At 38.4% G+C, this 18,437-nt stretch overlaps 1 protein-coding gene across 50 annotated transcripts in view; it reads left to right on the top strand.

The window, feature by feature from the left end:
* SOX6 (SRY-box transcription factor 6) overlaps positions 1 to 18,437 on the top strand; it is a 581,952-nt gene that overhangs the window by 552,925 nt on the left and 10,590 nt on the right. For 38 of the 50 annotated variants that reach the window (XM_072725559.1, XM_072725550.1, XM_072725530.1 and 35 more), the window contains 2 exons: positions 7,728 to 7,961; positions 11,076 to 11,292. In XM_072725559.1, the coding sequence (XP_072581660.1) occupies positions 7,728 to 7,961; positions 11,076 to 11,292 (451 nt within the window). The remainder of the gene's footprint in view (positions 1 to 7,727; positions 7,962 to 11,075; positions 11,293 to 18,437) is intronic. The other 12 variants (XM_072725547.1, XM_072725577.1, XM_072725579.1 and 9 more) reach the window with 1 other exon arrangement.

Genomic DNA, 18,437 nt, shown 5'->3' on the forward strand with positions numbered 1-18,437 from the left:
TTGCCTGATTTCAGATGTTAAATTACTTACTTTCCTGAGAGAAATCCTGCTTAGTCATGACTTATTATCTATTTAACATAATGCTGGCTTTAATTTACCAATATTTTATTAAGAACTTTTGCATGTATGTTCAAATCCTTTGCCAGGGTATTGATGCCACCTCATAAAAAAAAAATTGGAGAATTTTCCTTCAACCTCTACTTTCTTAGTTTGCATAAAACTATTTTAATTTTTCCTTAAACATTTTTGAAAGAATTATCATTAAAACCATTTGGGACTGGAGGTTTCTTCATGAGAAGGATGTTGGCTATAAATATAGTTTCTTTACGAGCCATAAGAGTATTTAGGTTTTCTATTTATTCTTGAGTGAATTTTAGTAGTTTGTGTCTTGTTCATTTTATCTAAGTTGTCAAGTCTATTGGAATTAAGTTATTCACAATATTCTTTTATTATCCTATTAATGCAAGTAGTATCTAAAGCAAAATCCTCTCTTTCAATCCGAATACTGGGATTTTTGTTTTCTCTTTTTGCTGATTAGTCTAACAAGGGCTTTATCCATTTTATTGATCTTTTTAAATTACTAACCCTTGGCTTTATAAATTGTCTTTACTGCGTCTGTTTTGTAGTTCATTGATTTCAACCCTTTATTCATTCTGAAAATCTCTGATTTTAGTTGGATTATTTACTTTATTCATATTTAATGTGATTATTGAATTTGATGGGCTTAAGTCTCATAATTTGTTGTTTGTGTTCTGTTTGTTCCCTCAGTTTTCGGCCTTCTGTCTTTCCTTTAAGTCAGTTGAATCCTATTGTTATTAAGGTTCTATTTCTTTATAGCAGTGTACCATTCACAGTAAAATTGAGAGGAAGGTACAGGGATTTCCCTTCCCCACACATGCATAACCTTTCCCATTATCAACACACCCCATCAGAGTGGTCCACTCAATGGATGAATCTACCCTGACGTATCAAAATTACCCAAGGTCCATAGTTTACCTTAGTGTTTGCTCTGGGTATTGTACATTCTATGGATTTGAACAAATGTAAAGTAACATATATCCATCATTCTGGCATCATACAGAGTATTTTCACTGCCCTAAAAATTCTCTATGTCCTGTCTATTCATCCCTCTTTCCCTGACCCATGGCAACCACTGATCTTTTTACTATCTCCTTTTGAGTCCTTTCCTAGTCTTCCATTTGAATTATTCTATTGGCATCTCAGCTCTACCTTTTTTTTTCAGCTCTACCTTTTTGTATTTTGTTTAGTTGTTGTTTCTAGTGATTTACTATAAATCCATAATTGAGTCTTCCCATAGTTAAAATTATACTGCTTTTCACAAAATAAAGCAATCTTTAACAATTTAATTCCATTTACTACCCTTATCCTTTGTGCTTATGTGCTATTGTTCTCCCACGTTTTACCTCTTCATATGTTATAAATCCCACAATACAGTGTTATAATTTATATTAAATAGCCCCTTGTATTTTAAAAAGATTAAAAATCAGCTGTTTATTAGGAAATCCAGAGAAGAAAACAAAGTTGGGCTTTTTTTTGAAGTCATATATTTATCATTGTTGATGCTCTTCCTTTCTTCTTGTATATCTAAGTTTCTGTCAGATATTATTTCTCATCTTGAATAAATTTCTTGAGTATGTCTTGTGGTATGGGTCTATAGGGAGTACATTTTGTCAGCTTTTATTTATCTGAAAATCTATTTTACATTTGTTTTTGGAGCATATACTCACTAGGTAAATCTCTGAATTGACTTAATTTCAGCATTCTAAAGATGTTCTATAGTCTTCTAGCCTTCATTGTTTCTTATGAATAATCAGCGATCATTTGTATTATTGTCACCTTATATGTAATGTATCCTGTTTCTCTGGATTTCCCCTTTGTCTTTGGTTTTCAGCAGTTTGGCTAGTGTCTAGGTTTGCTTTTCTTTGATTTTACCCTGCCTGCATTTATCTGAATGTCTTGAACCTGTTGCTGATGCTCACCAAATTCAGATAATTTTCAACCAATGCTTCTACAAATATTTTTCAGTAATGATTCTCTCTTTTCTTTCTGGAACTTCAATTACATATATTTTAGGAGACTTAATATTGTTCTACATATTGCTGAGTCTCTGTTTATGTTTATTTTATTCTCTGTTTTTGAGAGAGATATTTTAGTTTTTTTATTCTCTGTTTTTGAGATGGGATAATTAATTTATTTCGATGTATTTTCAAGTTCACTGACCCTTTATCTGCACTCCAAACTTCTGTGATATCCAATCAGTGAATTTTCTTTTCTTTTAAAGGTTTTATTTATTTATTTGTGATATCCAATCAGTGAATTTTCTTTTCTTTTAAAGGTTTTATTTATTTATTTGTGAGAGACACAGAGAGAGAGGCAGAGACATAGGTGGAGGGAGAAGCAGGCTTCCTATGGTGAGCCTGAGGAAGGACTCTATCCTAGGACCCCAGGATCATGCCCTGAGTCAAAGGCAGATGCTCAACCACTGAGCCACCCAGGTGCCCCTCATCAGTGAATTTTCATCTCAAATATACTTTTCAGTTCTAGAATTTCCATTTCTTTTCTAGTTTCATTTCCCTGCTGAGTTCCCTCTACCCTGTCTATGTATTCATTACAATAATCTTTAAGTTTCGAATATGTTTTTAATGGTTACTTTCAAGCTTTTGTTTGCTAATTATATTATGTGAGTCATCTCAGTTTTTCTTTCTCTTGTTGTTATCTCTAGGTCGTATTTTACTGGTTGCTTGCATAGCTTGTTACATTGCAGATTATAAATTACAGATTTATTATCAGTTCATTAGTAATCATAGAGACTATTCAGAGAGAATTTCTCATTTAGTTTCCATTTTGATGTCTCCTTGAATATATTTGTTCATGTCACTATCCTACTTAAAAATTTTAAAGACTTCTTGGCTTGGCATTCAAGGTAGTTAGCAATCTGCCCCCTACTTATGTTTCTAATTTCTTCTCTTAGTATTCTCCTATTTTTTTCTATAAACCCAAGCCATAGTCAGCTTCTTTTATTCACCAAAACCCTACTAATCTTTCATTATAACTCTATGCCTTTATTCACACTAATTCTCTAGCCTGGAATACTTTCAAATCTATAACTGCTAGTGAATTTTTCCTCTTCTTTTAAGATGCTGCTCAAGCACCACTGCATCTCCGAAGCCTCCCTGATATTCATCCTTGTTCATTCCAACAACATCAGTAGCTTCTCTTCTCTGCTTTCAGAGCATTTTTAAATTACCTTTGTGGGACTTACACTGTAATTTTCCATTTATGTGTCTGTCTCCCTCACTGGACCAAATCCCTTTTTAAAAAGGCACATGTGTTATCATTCTTTATATACCCAATCAAAATATTGGGTCTATCTGAAATTCGTCAGAAGTATTTGCTGAATTAATGCATAAATAAATGAGTACTAGGCACATTATAGAATTAGCCAAAGTTCTTCCTTAGGGAGAGTGTGTATGTATACACACACACACACACACACACACACACCAAACACTTATTCATTCACTCACATAACCCTTGGAATTTACCCAGGAAGGGGGCCTCTCTAGGATTAGTTCAGGACCATTGCCATAGTCTATGATGGTTACACTAGCCTTCTTTCCGACCCACCTGGAAAAACTCAACTTTCTGTCTTCTCTTTAAATCATTTAAATCACAGATTTCTAAGGAAGTCTTTGCCTTGGAAATTTCTATGTTCTCCCCATAGACTATCTTTCTTTGTCTAACTGTAAGTTTGCCTTACCCAAACTATGATATGAGAAGACAAAGGATGAATTAATCAAAGCAAGCCCCCTGGGGAAGCTGAAGAGAGCAGGAATTCCTGGGGTGCAGTGCTTTCCTGTGCTGCCTAGTGTGGTAGTGTTGACCTCCTGGCCTTTCAGTTAGTGTCATTTAGGATGACTATTGCTTGTAATTACAAACACTTAGGTCAGCCTGAAAGCAGTAGTTTCTAGGTGCAGAGCTTTGGGTCTAGGCTTCTTCGAACTGCTTTCCATGAGGAGCTAGTTTGTGAACACTGAACTCACAAATGATTCCTCTGCTCTTAAAAGTAAAAGAGGCTATGTCATAGAATTGTGAGACATTTTGTAGGACAATTCTGGATCCTGACAAAGAGCATTGGTTATTTTAGAACGAAGTGCTTTTTACAATTTTTTAGCCTGGTGTTATTTTAAAAAATGAAGGAAGCAGTATGAAATCACACTTGATATGTAGCTTTTAATTGTAACAGAAAGTGGATCTTAGGCTTCAAATATTCAGACTAATAGCACACCTTTGGAAAACAATTCTATAGTATTCTATAACATTTTCCTTATGTGTTTAAAAGGCTTACCTAATATACAATCTTCATTTTAAAATTTCTGAATTTATACACACATACCCAGTCATGTATTTCTTCTGATGCAACAATAATTCCTTAACCATTTTGTTTCATGAAGCAAACTTTAGCTAAGCTAAGGAACACTTTCTAAATATTCTTTAGGTTTTGTGTCCTCAATACTTTTTAAAAATTCTGACTCTGATCAGATGTCAAGTCTGGTTTAAAAGCAGTTTCAAATGTTGGTCTCCCTGAATAAGTCTCTTCTCAAATCTTGGTTCATTGATACCATATTCCTAGGTTAGGTCAGGATGTCCTCATTCATTTTTCACTTGACTTTCCTTAAAAGGGAGGAGAAGAGGCAAGAAAAAAAAAAAAAGGGATGCACACATGCCTTGAAGTGTTTCTATCTTCCATTTCTTAATTCACATTTTTATACTTTGTACTGTGCTTGAATTTCCAAATTTATGGGAGCATTTGTTGTGAGTCCTAGATATCTCATGTGTAATTAATTCATTGTCAGTGTCACGTAGACAATATGCAGTATGGGAGAAAGGGGCAAGGTCAATGTAGGGTAGTTAGTTGGTGGGGTGAGACCCGAGTCTGTCCCTTCGAAAAGAGTAGAATTTAATAAGGTAGAAGAGAGTGAGAAGGATATGTTAAGATTGAAGTATGGAATGAGAGAGAGAGAGAGAGAGAGAGAGAGAGATGGGGCATGTGTAAGACATATCTGGGAGAATCAGTTGGTATGGAGTAGAAGATCTACTTAAGACCAGGGTCTGAAAATCCACCATGATTTTTGTCAGTCTGTTGGATAGTAAAATTTCCCATTCACAATAAAATACATCTTTTCAATGAATAAATAAATGGAAGCTGACCATTTGGTTTTGCTAGAGGTGGAGAGAAAGCTATGACAGTAAAAGCGGATCTCAAATGTTAATCACCTGTGGCATAGTAGTTAACTTAGAATAATATTGAAATGTTTTTGCATCTGACATTCTCCACCAGCCTGTCTCCTTTTATGTGTATGCATGCAAGTATATAAATTGCTGAATCCATGTCAGTTGTAAAGTAATGGCACTGAGGGCATCATAAATTACCATGGTGATCCTCAGGAGAAGACACTGTCGTATCTGAATGAGTGTTTCACTTCCAGAGTAATGTATGCCTTCATCTGGCCCAGCAGTCAGCATATTGCCCTGTGTTGATGGATATTGTCAGCTGGAAGCTACACTACATTTCACTGCACAATAAACATGGCTGTCAAACCCATATAAAGTGAAATCAATTTATCCTGTATGGTCAGTGCATTTTAAATGAAATTAATGTACTGTGGGTATGGTGGCAAAAAGGTAGCAGATTAGTTATGCATCTTGGGATCTGAGACTTCTCATGTAAGGGATCATTCTGTCTAGTAGGCCTAAAAGAAGGGCTGTTTATGAAATATATTATTTTTGCGTGGTCTTCAAATAGTGGCCCTTCTGCCCTCTTTCATGTATAGAAAAGAATTGATAATATTAGTCAGTTGGGCCCTTTTATCCTGTCTTTTGTTTGCTATAAATTATGATCATATTTGTCAAATAATAGTGCACTTTAATGTTCTAATTTATTACGAGCTCTGACACAAACAAATTTCTACTTAATCAAGGTATCTAGAAATAGAGTGGAAGGGCCAGAGATTGATTGGGCCATGTTGTTCCTGTATAATCACTCCACTGAGCTGAAAGGCTTTACTTTTTCCAGAAAGTAGAAATGTTGGTTTTAATGTATATTTTGCTTCTAAACTTTTGGGAGTTGGCTTTCCTGTTTATGCAGCAGAAACCCTGGCTGAGGCCATCAGTCCAACCACTTTACATTTAGCTATAGAAGTTTTTCCATCTATAGGGGGGTATTTAGTTGATGCCACATTGCAAAGCATACATCTTTGTGTCATGTTGGTAGGATTCATGAAAACAAGCAAGAGCTATGTTCATTCATTTATTCACTCATTTATCCAATCATTCATTAATTTAACATAGTTTACAAATTAAAACTCTATATGCCTAGTGCTTTACTAGAACCTAGGGATACAGCAGTGAACAAGAACCAGTTCTTGCCATATTCTCAAAGAGCTTTTAATCTAGTATGTTACTGGTTAGAATCACCTCTTTGGAAATGATAAAATATCAGAGAATTGGATATACTTTCATTGGGGAATGTTTACGAACTACCCTAAAACAGCAGAAAAATGTATCAGGACCCTTGAAATAAATGCCTTTTAGTCTAGTAGTTTTGCATATAAGTTGAAAACCAATCTTTTACTTAATAAATATTTATTGAATATCTATTATGTGGGAAATCCTGGGGATACAAGAATGAGTACAACATAAACACCAACTTTAGGAGTTTCATATTCCTGGGGATGGACTGGAAAGATTAGTGAGAGATAGTCACATAAACAAGTAATTACTTTGGAGCATGTAGCATAAAAGAAAGGGGAATTAATGCAGCCTGGGGAGCATCATAGCAAATGCTGTTCCTATGGCCTGAATTACCCTTCCCATCTGTCCTTACAGCCCTCCCCTATTCACGGGCTAATCTTTATTCATCATCTACCACAAAGTTTAGACATCGCCTCTCCTAAGAGGCATTAGCTGACTGTCTTGTCTGATGCCATCCTGGTGCCCTGTATACTTCGGTATTACAGCACTTATCATACACTCTTGTGATAATTGCCTGGGGTCTGTATCCCTTCTGATCTGGGCGCTCCTTACAAGCAGGGTCTGTTGTGCCCTAACCCCTGGCATAATGCCTAACTCATTGTCATTCATTGCTCAATTAATATTTTTATTGAATTCATTAATCTGTGAAACATACCACGTTTGGGTAGGCCTTGAAAGCTGAGTGGGGCTTAGTGGGATTTAGTGAAGAAGTAGGAGATGGGGCTTCCGGGCAGCGAGAGGACCACTGGACAAGGCGTAACATTGTGAAAGAGAATTCTATTTGAGGTAAAGAGGCAGTTTGAAGTGCTGCAGTTTGGGACAAAAGAGGCTAAAATGTTAGGTGAGAGCCTGCTTTTGAAGGGAAGAATCGCAACAGGAGAGGTTAGCGTAAAATAATGCCAGGCATTGCCAAATCTCCACCTGCAGCCAGCGGTAGTGAAAATGCACCAGGTGTATAAAAACATCCAAGGTGAATTTGGCCCCATGTGTCTTGGAGACCTCCGACAGCAGGGCCTGTAGCCTTGTCATCTGAAACCATCTTCTTCCAAGAGGTCACTTGAACAGACGAGAAGGGCCTCGGGAAAACAGCTGAACCAGGCGGCAAGCTGTGTTACCTTACCCAGATAATAATGCTTTGCACCCGTCTTGTTCTTCCTGCCCTGACATTACAGGAGGTAAAGCCATGAATGGCTCTGCAGCTAAACTACAGCAGTATTATTGTTGGCCAACAGGAGGTGCCACTGTGGCTGAAGCACGAGTCTACAGGGACGCCCGCAGCCGGGCCAGCAGCGAGCCTCACATCAAGCGACCAATGAATGCTTTCATGGTCTGGGCGAAGGATGAGAGGAGGAAAATCCTTCAGGCCTTCCCCGACATGCATAACTCCAACATTAGCAAAATCTTAGGTGAGTGCAGTCTCGAATGCCGCCCCTCGCCCCCAGCGAGCGCCCGGAGAGTGGACCACAGGGGCTCCGGGGCTACTCTGACACCCAAGGGAGACTGGGGTTTGCAGAGCTCAGGTGGAGCTCAGCAGGCTGCCTTGGGAGACATTGTGGTCATCTCCTGTGTCCCCCCACCCCGCAGCCTGGTGTTTAGGATTAGCGGTTAAACAGCCACCAAGTGCCAGGGAGGGACTAACACTTCTTTATTTTATTAAAGATTTTGTTTATGTGTTTGAGAGAGAGAGAGAAAGAGAGAGGCACAAGTAGGGCGAAGGGCAGAGGAAGAAGCAGACTCCCCACCTCCCATACGGGGCTCCATTCTGGGACTGGGATCCTGACCTGAGCCCAAGGCAGATACTTAACCAGCTGAGCCACCCAGGCAGACCCTACAACTTCTTTCATTTTATTTTATTTTATTTTATTTTATTTTATTTTATTTTATTTTATATGTTTAAAGATTTTATTTATTTATTCATACACACACACACACACACACACACACACACAGGCAGAGACAGGCAGAGGGAGAAGCAGACTCCATGCAGGGGACCTGATGTGGGACTCGATTCCAGGACTCCAGGATCACGCCCTTGGCCTAAGGCAGGTGCTCAACCCCCGAGCCACCCAGGCGTCCCCCTGCAACTTATTTTAGAGACAAAATTATTTATGGTGTGTTAAACTGAATTTGGCAACTCTGAGAGGCCATGCTAAACAGGGATCCTGGAGACAAGCTGTATTTCCTTTTCCTATTCAGCCTTCTTCAAGCCTCCGAATCCTACCCAGAGCCTAGAGTCTCTGCTTTGGCATTCTTGGGTTCATAACCTCCCCCCCAAAGAACTCACGGGGAACTAGGGTGAGCCCCCAAACAGTGTGAAATTCACGGAGTGTCAAACAGTGCCTCAAATGATGACTTTAAAACTTGTCAAATAAAAGTGCATTTACTTTAATAAGATAGGACTAGTTTGAATTTCGTAGCAGAGAGTCGAGCACGCAGAGCCCAGGCGGCGAGGCCCCACGTGCGGTAAACTGCCAGGGTGATTCTCCTGCTTCACAGGATTAAACTCAAAACCTCGTTCTGTTAGTGTAAAGCTTGCCTAGTGCAGATTATACAGTTTGGAATTACTGCGTTCAACATATTGAACATATTTTATTCAACATGCGGCATTACAGTCAACATGTTTCCTCTTTAAAAAGAAAAAACACAGAAGGCACTGTTCTATTTAAGCTGTCACAATGTGACAAAATCTCTAAAGGAGCCGTTTAAGAAGCTGAAAAACATTAGAGACTTAAACTGTGGTTTTCATTTTTTAAATGTTTTGTTCAAAAGCAATAAATATTTAACCTTAGTAAATATTGGTGATCTGGACATACACAAATACACATGTTTTGTCACTGTATAAATAATTTAACTTGGTTCTGAGGCATGGTGAGGCAGTAACCTCTAAGAAAATTTACAACATGCCTAAGATCTAATTGTGGCAAAATGTTAAAAAAAAAAAAGATAAGTTTTTCTCTTTTATTTTTGAATTTCAAGATGGGTACTAAATGTCATTACAGCCAAGCAGGGTGTTCTTTTTAGAGTTTCTGAGATATGCATGGGGATAGTATTATTCTTTTTCGACTTAAGTATCTTTTAAGCCAAAATGCTCCTCATGGATACATTAATTTTTTTTCCAATTAACAGACATTTAAAAGAAAATCAGTGTTTCTCTCTCCTTGAAATTGATACCTAACTTTGAAATTTTCTTTTTTCCTTTCCTTTTCTTTCTTTTTCTCTCTCTTTTTTTTTGTTTCTTTCTTTTCTTTCTTTTTTCTTTCTATCTCCTTTTCTTTTTTTTTTTTTTTTTGACATTTTAGTAGCAGCATTTTAAGCACTCAGATGGGCATAGAACCTCTCTGTTTCCATTTTGGCACTGTGGGAAATCTATATTATTGGTGTACATTCTGTGAAAAAAAAACCTATTAAGAATATAGTAAGTGTATTCATTAAAATATAAACTTTAAAGCACAAGCATTTCAAGAGTAGCGAGAACCCTCTGTTGACTGAGGCTTTATGCTACTGGGAGTCAGCAGAACACAGAGAAGCCAATCTGCATAGACTTTCTACACAACTTTTGCACAACAATCAGGAAAGAACAGGGATGGATGTGCTATTAAAGCAGACCAGGATATTGCTGGCTACAGAGAATATTTGTACAACTTTCCATTTGTTTATGTATGAAAAATCTCCACTGAAGAATAGCTAACATCCAGTCAGCACAGCTGTTACTGCTTTATTCACCAGCGAGACACAAAAATGCAATTTGATACATGTAAAAAAACACATCCCTTCTTCGTCAAGTGTTTAGATAATTCTTTATAAACAATATTAGAGAAGTGAATACTTTTCCTTCTTCCTCTATAAACCACATTAAAAATTTTTGTGCTGTCATTGGTAAAGCTATGAATGAACGTTTATAGTACTTGAAAATGGTATATATAATTCCAACTGTACCTTCCGGTTCGAAAGCAATAACTTCTTAGGTAGAGTTTAGGCTTTTTAATTACCCCAGGCCAGGGGAGACAGTGTGTGCAGTGGGCTTTTAAATACGGAAGGATATAACAACATCTGCTAACACCGTATCACAGGGCAGCTTCCCTAAAGGTGCTTGGACAAGTGTGGGAGATGCTTGAATCTCTGCAACCAGGAGAGCCTTTTCTGAGGATCCTGTCAGGCTTGAGAGCATGCTTTGGAAGTTTGGGTTTTTCACCCTTTGAGAGTGATCGACAGTTAGATGGGGGAGGGACAGTGGATTCGCAAGGTGATCTTTAAGCAGCAGAGAGGTGTTTTAAAACAATATATTTTTTGTGTAGCACCAGCTTTAAGTTATCAAACAAAATAACGTAATAAATGTATCACATGCAAAATTATTCTTTGCTCTTTATGTCTCTAAAAGACTACTTGGGAGGCTCAGTGGTATGTGGGAATAGGAGCTACCCAGAGCACAGGTGAGTGAAGCAGTGGGAAGGTATATACAGCATTAGCCATCGATATGTTACCTTGACCACTTGGGTACTGAAGGCTATTTTTATGTTTAGGGTCTCGCTGGAAATCCATGTCCAACCAAGAGAAGCAACCCTATTACGAAGAACAGGCCCGGCTAAGCAAGATCCACTTAGAGAAGTACCCGAACTATAAATACAAACCTCGACCGAAACGCACCTGCATTGTTGATGGCAAAAAGCTCCGGATCGGGGAGTATAAGCAACTGATGAGGTCTCGGAGGCAGGAGATGAGGCAGTTCTTTACTGTGGGGTGAGTGTTCCCGAACGAACGTAGTCACCTGGGCTTTCCCTCCCCAGTAGGAAACTGCAGGATGGCTACTGGCAGTGGATTTGGGAAGGATATTAGGGAAGGGAGGAGGAGGTCAAGATCTACCCAGGGGCTCAGTTGCAGTGATCTTTGCAGTATTACACACACACACACACACACACACACACACACACACACACAGAGTCTTGCAGGCTCCTGCTCGATAGCTCAAAACAAACCTGGTCTCCCCTCTCCTTGTCTCCCAAACTAATCTAAGATGTTCGGTGCCCACACACCAAGTTGCTGGTAGTTTATTTAAGCAGACATACAGGGAGAAAAAATAAAAACTAACTTAAGAAATCCCCAGAAGCTTTCCAGCTTCCCTGGGTGGTGCTTCTGATTCTAATCACAATAGTCTGCTTTTGTTGTGGGATCTACCACAAGATAATTGGCCTTGACATTGGTTAGAGGACCTCATTTTTGGCGCAAGATCCAGAACTCCTGTTGCAGTAAATTATTCTGTGGTGGAAGCAATAACAATGTGGATTTTCTTGCTTAAATCAGAAACTAGACATGTTTTTGATATCTTCAAGTCTGATTTCATGTCATTTTGTTTAAAAATTAGGTAATAGATTTCTGGTATAAATTTCGACTTGGCTGACTGGCTGTCTGCATTGAAAAGAGGCCCCTTATAACCACAGTAGTTGGGATAAGTGGGGATGCAGATGCCTGTAGGTTCCAGCATGCCCAGGCATAGAAGCAGGCCTAGAGGGTGACAAACCAGAGGACCTTTCTGGAGGCACTGGCCTGAGGCAGCTGCCATCAGAATGGGAAGATACTTGGGGTAGGGCTTAAAAGAGAAAAGTAGAGTAAGTAAAAAGGCAGCTGGATTCACTGTTAACTAGGGGGAGCATGGAGGAACTGTGCTATTCTATGGCAGGGAAACGGGGCAGCTTCCCCTGCAGGTGACGAAAAGATGTACCTTAAAGGAAAAGTAAAGAGCTGTTTATTTTTAAGGACACTAAAAAAATAGCACCATGGAATAGATAGCTTCAGAAGCATGTGTTTAGAAAGCACAAAATTAATTTGGGATAGTAAATAGAATACCAAAAAGAAAAAAAAAGGCCATTGAAAGCAGTCTGGGTTGTGAATCTGTGCCCTACACTCGGGTGTTCTGGAGAGGGGCATGCGCTCCGGAATGTGACTGCAGAGGTTCAAGCACGGTGCCACCGAGCTGGGCAAGTTATTGAACTTCTCTGAGCCTCTGTTTCCTCACATGCGAAATGAAGTAAATATTCCTACCTGTCTTGTACAATTGTTGATTCAGTGAGGCGCTGCTTTTGAAAGTACTTCTATCCTGCTTAGTATATTATCAATAAAGGTGAGTTTCTTATCATTACTGTTACCATTAAATGTGGATTTACTATACTAATAAAACTATATTTTGTGTCAGCAGATAATCAGTGAGTTTCTTTACACTGTAGCAGAACTTTTTCGAGGTCAAGGGAGGCTTAAGCCACTTTGTTATTTGAGAATCCCAATCTATTAACAGATGAAGCCATGCCAAGACAGGTTTATCAAATTCTTCTGTATTCTAAATGTTTGCATTTTTAAAAACAATGCTTTTAACACCAGAAGAATAAGTAGACTATTTACTGGTGATTTCGATGATTTGTGAAAAATACGGATTCATAGTGTGCATTGGGAAGTATAGTCGCATGAAACAAAATACTCATTTAACTGTATGATAAATGTCTTCTTTTAACCCTATGAGACTGTATGTAATCTCTTTTGAGCAGAGAATCAAAGTTTAAGTTTGAGATCCTTTGTGATTCCCACTCTCTTTTTCATGTCATATCTCTGTGTATGTAATGATACACAATGGGTCTCTTCTGCTATAGTCTGGAAGGCTGTCAGGGGTACCATTTTTAGTTCCCTGATACTTATTTGAAAGGATAAGATGCAGTAATTCTACTTAATATTTCCCTTACCAAAAGGTACATCAAAGTAGCTCTGGATCAAACTTGCCTCATCACACAACAATGCATGTAAAATTTTAAAAAAAATTCAAACAACACCATCTACCATTTATTGAGTGTCTAGTATACAGCCCACTGTATACTAGACATTTTAGATACATAAATCACAAAATCCTCTAACTAAATTAAAGAAATCAAGATCCTACGGCTGCCAAAAGGTGAGAAAGAGGGAAGGTTTAAATCCGAGTCTCTGCCACCATCATGCCTAATGACTGAGCAGTTGTCCTTACCACAAATTGCCTCAAAATATGCCTCATCGCCCTATTCTGGCACAGTTGTGAGTATGGCTGTGCTATTTGAAAAACAGCTCCTAGAACCTTTGGTTGTTGTGTATGATGATGGCATTAAAGGAACTTTGGAATTTAGAGACTGAGGATCCTGTTCCTGGGAATGTAGAGGGTCCTTTATGGAAGAATCATTTTAGACAGTGGAACGGGGCTACAGATGTGCAGGCAATGACCATAAAGTCTTATTCTTTAATTTTCAAAGCTGAATATTTCCCTGTGCCCAGCTTTGGTAATATTTGCAACATAAAGCCAGGTATTATTTCTACTTAAGGATTCGTATTCTCTTTTAAGTGGTTGTATTTGATAGATTATTAACTCCCTGGGGTTCATCTTTAGAAATTCATCTTCATTAGATGTGAGGTTATTACAAGAGGGAAAAGAAACAAGAAATTCAAAGATTGCTATTGACTTCTTGAGGGAATGGGGGTGAGATCAATTTTTATAGCTGGTTTTGAAAAGACATGCATAACTTTCGAGCCAATAAAATTACATATATTGCTCAACATTGTCATGCATTTTACTGCCGATACAACTAAAAGTTCAGTGAGTTAGATTTTTTTCACTCAGCTATTATGAAATAAATTTATCAATAATATGAAACAGAGTAAGTTTAGCTCTGACCTTAGATTTAACCCCTTTGATTGACAGGTTAAGTGTTAAGGCTTTTAATAACTTTGATGAGTACTATTCATGTTGAAGTGATATTCATTAGGGTACATGCAGCTACAACATTGTCTTTTCCCAAAGAATTCTAGCCAAATGTACTTTCATTTGTTTGAAGTTTATTCAATAATTTATCTGTGAACTCATAGAGAATTATGTAGGTACTATAGAATATCAAGTTTTGGGCTACTTTTTGAATATTAATAATGATAAGTTATTGAACACTTACTATATGCTATATACTGTGATGAGTGATTTGTACAGAATATTGCAAAGACAACAAATTTACAAGATAAGCAGTATCATCCTCACTATGGGGTCAAAAAACACAATGTTCAGAGATGGTAAATAATTTGTCCAAGGCCACACAGCCAGTAAATTGCAGAGCTGAGATTTAAACCAGGCTTATGTGAATGTGAAATATGTGACCTTTTCAGCCTTACACAGGTCTCTCACATAGAGCCTACAAACTCTTTAAAGACTGTGTAGCATAATGGTTATGGACACCAACTCTGGAGCTGGACTATTCTGGCTCAAATACTAGATCTGCTTATTCCTAGCTCTAGGAACTAATACACACCAGTATTTATTCCTCCAAAGTCTCCACTTGCCCTTGGGAAACTTATTTCAACTCTCGGTACTTCAGTTTTCTCATAAACAGAATGGAGAAATGACCATAATACCCTCACCATTGGGCCCTGTCAAAGATTGAATAGCTTGATCTATCTAAAGTGCTTAGACCAACATCTGGCCCATAGGAAGCCCTGAATCAGAGTAAATATTATTATTCTAGAAAAATAATTTGGCTACATGCCAAATATATATTTCGTATTCTAAAGAATTATATTCTAGCGCATTATGCTAGAAGTAATTTGAACATTTGCCATTTTGATCCTAGTCTGAAAGGGGTTGAGTTGAACCTATGGGACATATATAAATATAATTGATTAGTATAAACTAGCCATACTATTTTCAGTATTGTCCTCCTGTAGGGAAAGCTGGATTAAGGCTCTCTAACAGGCAATATAAAAAGACTGCCATTATTTCTGTTTCTTACTGCAATACCAACTACAGAGATGTATGATGTGTAGGCTTATCTCATAATGAAACAGACTTCATTGTCTTCATTTATAGATGCTGTAAAAGTCTGAAAGATCAACAAACAAGGGAGATTTGCCAAATTAATGTGGAGTTTTTGCAATTGGTGAAGCTAGACTATACTCCAGAAATATTCTTGTGATTCAGAAACCGTGCAACAATGCTGAGCTCTATCAGAGGCAGCTCTACCCTTACCTTAGGCTGAGAGAAGGGGTTCTTAGCTATCTCTGCTCATATCAGCTGCATGTGTATACTTTTAACAAACATCTACAACTTTTGTTTTGATGTGCACATTCATTATTTGTAAGGCCCAATACTTGCCAGCTATTCCTGTTTGTGAAATCTGCAGTGTTTGAATTTTGACTTTGTAATTGATCTGTAAAGGAAGGAAAAATGCTTTTTAGGAAAGTAATTTCCGATAGACAAAGCTTGAGCCTGCTGGCTGGATTTTCCATTTTGTTAATTGATTGGTCCGTCAATTGGTAAGAGCTTATTTGAAACCAGTGATGTGCCAGCACTGTACTAAATTAATATAGGACATGAGGCATTAATTCTGTACACAATGAGCTTTCAGAGAGTGTTATAGTCAGAGAAACTAGATGCATACAAAACATATTAGCAAATACTGGTTTGTTATACATACATATAAACACAGAGAGAATACATTGCCTGTGCTGCACATAATGTATAGTGAAGTACTAACTTTGATTTTATAGACAAGAACAAGTAAAGCTCAGAAGAGGAGAGATTGCTATGCATTAGGTTCACTAATCATGGGTCATTCTAGAGGAGGGGGACTTGAGGTTTGGGTAGGGCGGTGGAAAGTAGAGGTCAAAACTATTTTAGCATGAAGAAGGGCATGAACACACGGAGGGAAATTCAGAAATGTTCAATAGTTTTTTAAAAAGGAGGCTAGCCTAGGGATTATTCCTGGCAGTAAAAGTAAGAGAGGTAGGGTGTGTAGGGTGGAGCAATATTTTGGAAACCCTTGAAAGCCAAGATTCAGCAACTATAATTAGCCATGCTCACTTGATTTTTTAGTCTTTTATTATGCTGGTAACAACAATGAGAAAGCAAGACCAGCATGATAGTTAGCTTATGATTTTGTACCCATAGAATCAGTGGTAACTTAGAAGTGGCCTCAGAAGTCATATACTTCAAGTAGCCAGCCATTGTAGGAGCCCTCTCTGAGTTCTGCTTGAACTATTCTACGGCTAGAGACCTCACCACTTCCCAAGGGAGCTAGTTTCTTTGTGGAACATGTCCTAATGCTAGAAAGTTCTTTTCTCTGAACTGAGCAATGATCTACCTTTCTGCTACTTGGTAGCTTAGTTCTAATCCTCTTTTTGGTCCCTTTTCTAGCGCAAGTCTCTTCTTTATAAAGAAAACCATTCAAGCATTTAAAGATGGTTATATTCATATTCCTTCTCCACTGTCTTCCCTCACATATGTCTAGTCCCATTTACATCTTTTCTTCTCTAAAATAGTTTACCCAGCTTTTTCATTTGTTTCCCCCTCATTCACTATTTTGTTCATTCATTCATTCATTCATTCATTCATTCATTCATTGTATGCAATATGGAATGTGCCACCTGTGTTCCAGGCATTGTCTAAGTTTTAGAGCTGTATCAGTGAAAATTCATGTCCTCGTGAAGCTTACATTCCAGCAGGGGAAGTCAGATAACCAGTCAATAAATGAATAAAGAGATATCAAATAGTAATAAGCGCCTTAGAATGAGGTAAAGTAGAGAAAGTGTATGGAGGATTGAGCGCAATTTTAAAAAGAGTGGCTACAGAAAACCTCACTGAGCAGCTCATACTTGAGCCAAAGCCCTGCAGAGTGAGGGAGCAAGCCGTGTGTGTCTCTGGGAGAAGAGTTAGGCAGGGAGAACAGCAACTGCAGAGGAATGGAGGGAAGGTTGCGATTGGCATGTTTAAGAGTTAACAAGGCCAGAGTGGCAGGAGCAGAATGAGTAGGTGGGAAGAGTAAGAGATGTCAGAAGGTAGTAGGGAGTCAAACTGTGAAAGGACCTTTGGCCATTGAAGACTTTGAATCTGACCCTGAGTGAGATGGAAAGACATTGAAAGGTCATAAGCAGAAAAGTACTGTGACCGGACTTAGATTTTAAAAAGATCACTCTATCTACTGTGTTGAGTATTGTCTGAAGGGGGTGCAGCTGAAATAAGGAGACGGGTTCTTTTTTTATTTTATTTTTTACTTTTTTTATTTTTTTTTAATTTTTATTTATTTATGATAGTCACAGAGAGAGAGGCAGAGACACAGGCAGAGGGAGAAGCAGGCTCCATGCACCGGGAGTCCGACGCGGGATTCGATCCCGGGTCTCCAGGATCGCGCCCTGGGCCAAAGGCAGGCGCCAAACCGCTGCGCCACCCAGGAATCCCAAGGAGATGGGTTCTTAAAATAAACCAGATTAGAGTTGACGGTGGCCTGGATAGATTGGTAGCGGTGGAGGTAGCAAGAAGTGGAGGGATTCTGGATGTATTCCTGATCGCGGACCTCTAGGAGTTGCTGATGGACTGGATACAGGGTGTGAGAGACACACAGTTACCAAGGATTAGCCGGAGCAGCCAGAAAGATGGAGTAATCATTAACCAGGGTCAGAAGGGCCATGAGAGGAGCAGGTTTATGGAGGTGATCCGGAGTTTAGTTTCAGACCTCTACGGCTGAGACAATATTTTGACATCCAAATCAAATAAGAAGTTATATACTTATATGACTCTAGAAGTTAGAAATGTAGTGCTTACTGGACATACAGATTTGAGAGTTGTCAGCAGCTAGATAATATTCAAAGCTATGGAAAATGGACAAGATCACCAAGGGAATGAATTTAGATAGAGAAGAGACGAGGTACAAGGACTGATTGGGTACTTTAGAGTTTAGATACCAGGTTTATAGGAGGGCAGGGTACATCCAGGGACCTAGAAGGAGTAGTAATGAGACAGGAAGAAGACCAGAAAACAGCGGAGAAAGTGGTTCAGCAAGGGGAGAAGTGGCCAAGTATATAAAATGCTGCTCATGGCATAGGTCCAGTAAGATGAG

Source organism: Vulpes vulpes, chromosome 11 (assembly GCF_048418805.1).
Source record: "Vulpes vulpes isolate BD-2025 chromosome 11, VulVul3, whole genome shotgun sequence".
NCBI lineage: Eukaryota > Metazoa > Chordata > Mammalia > Carnivora > Canidae > Vulpes > Vulpes vulpes.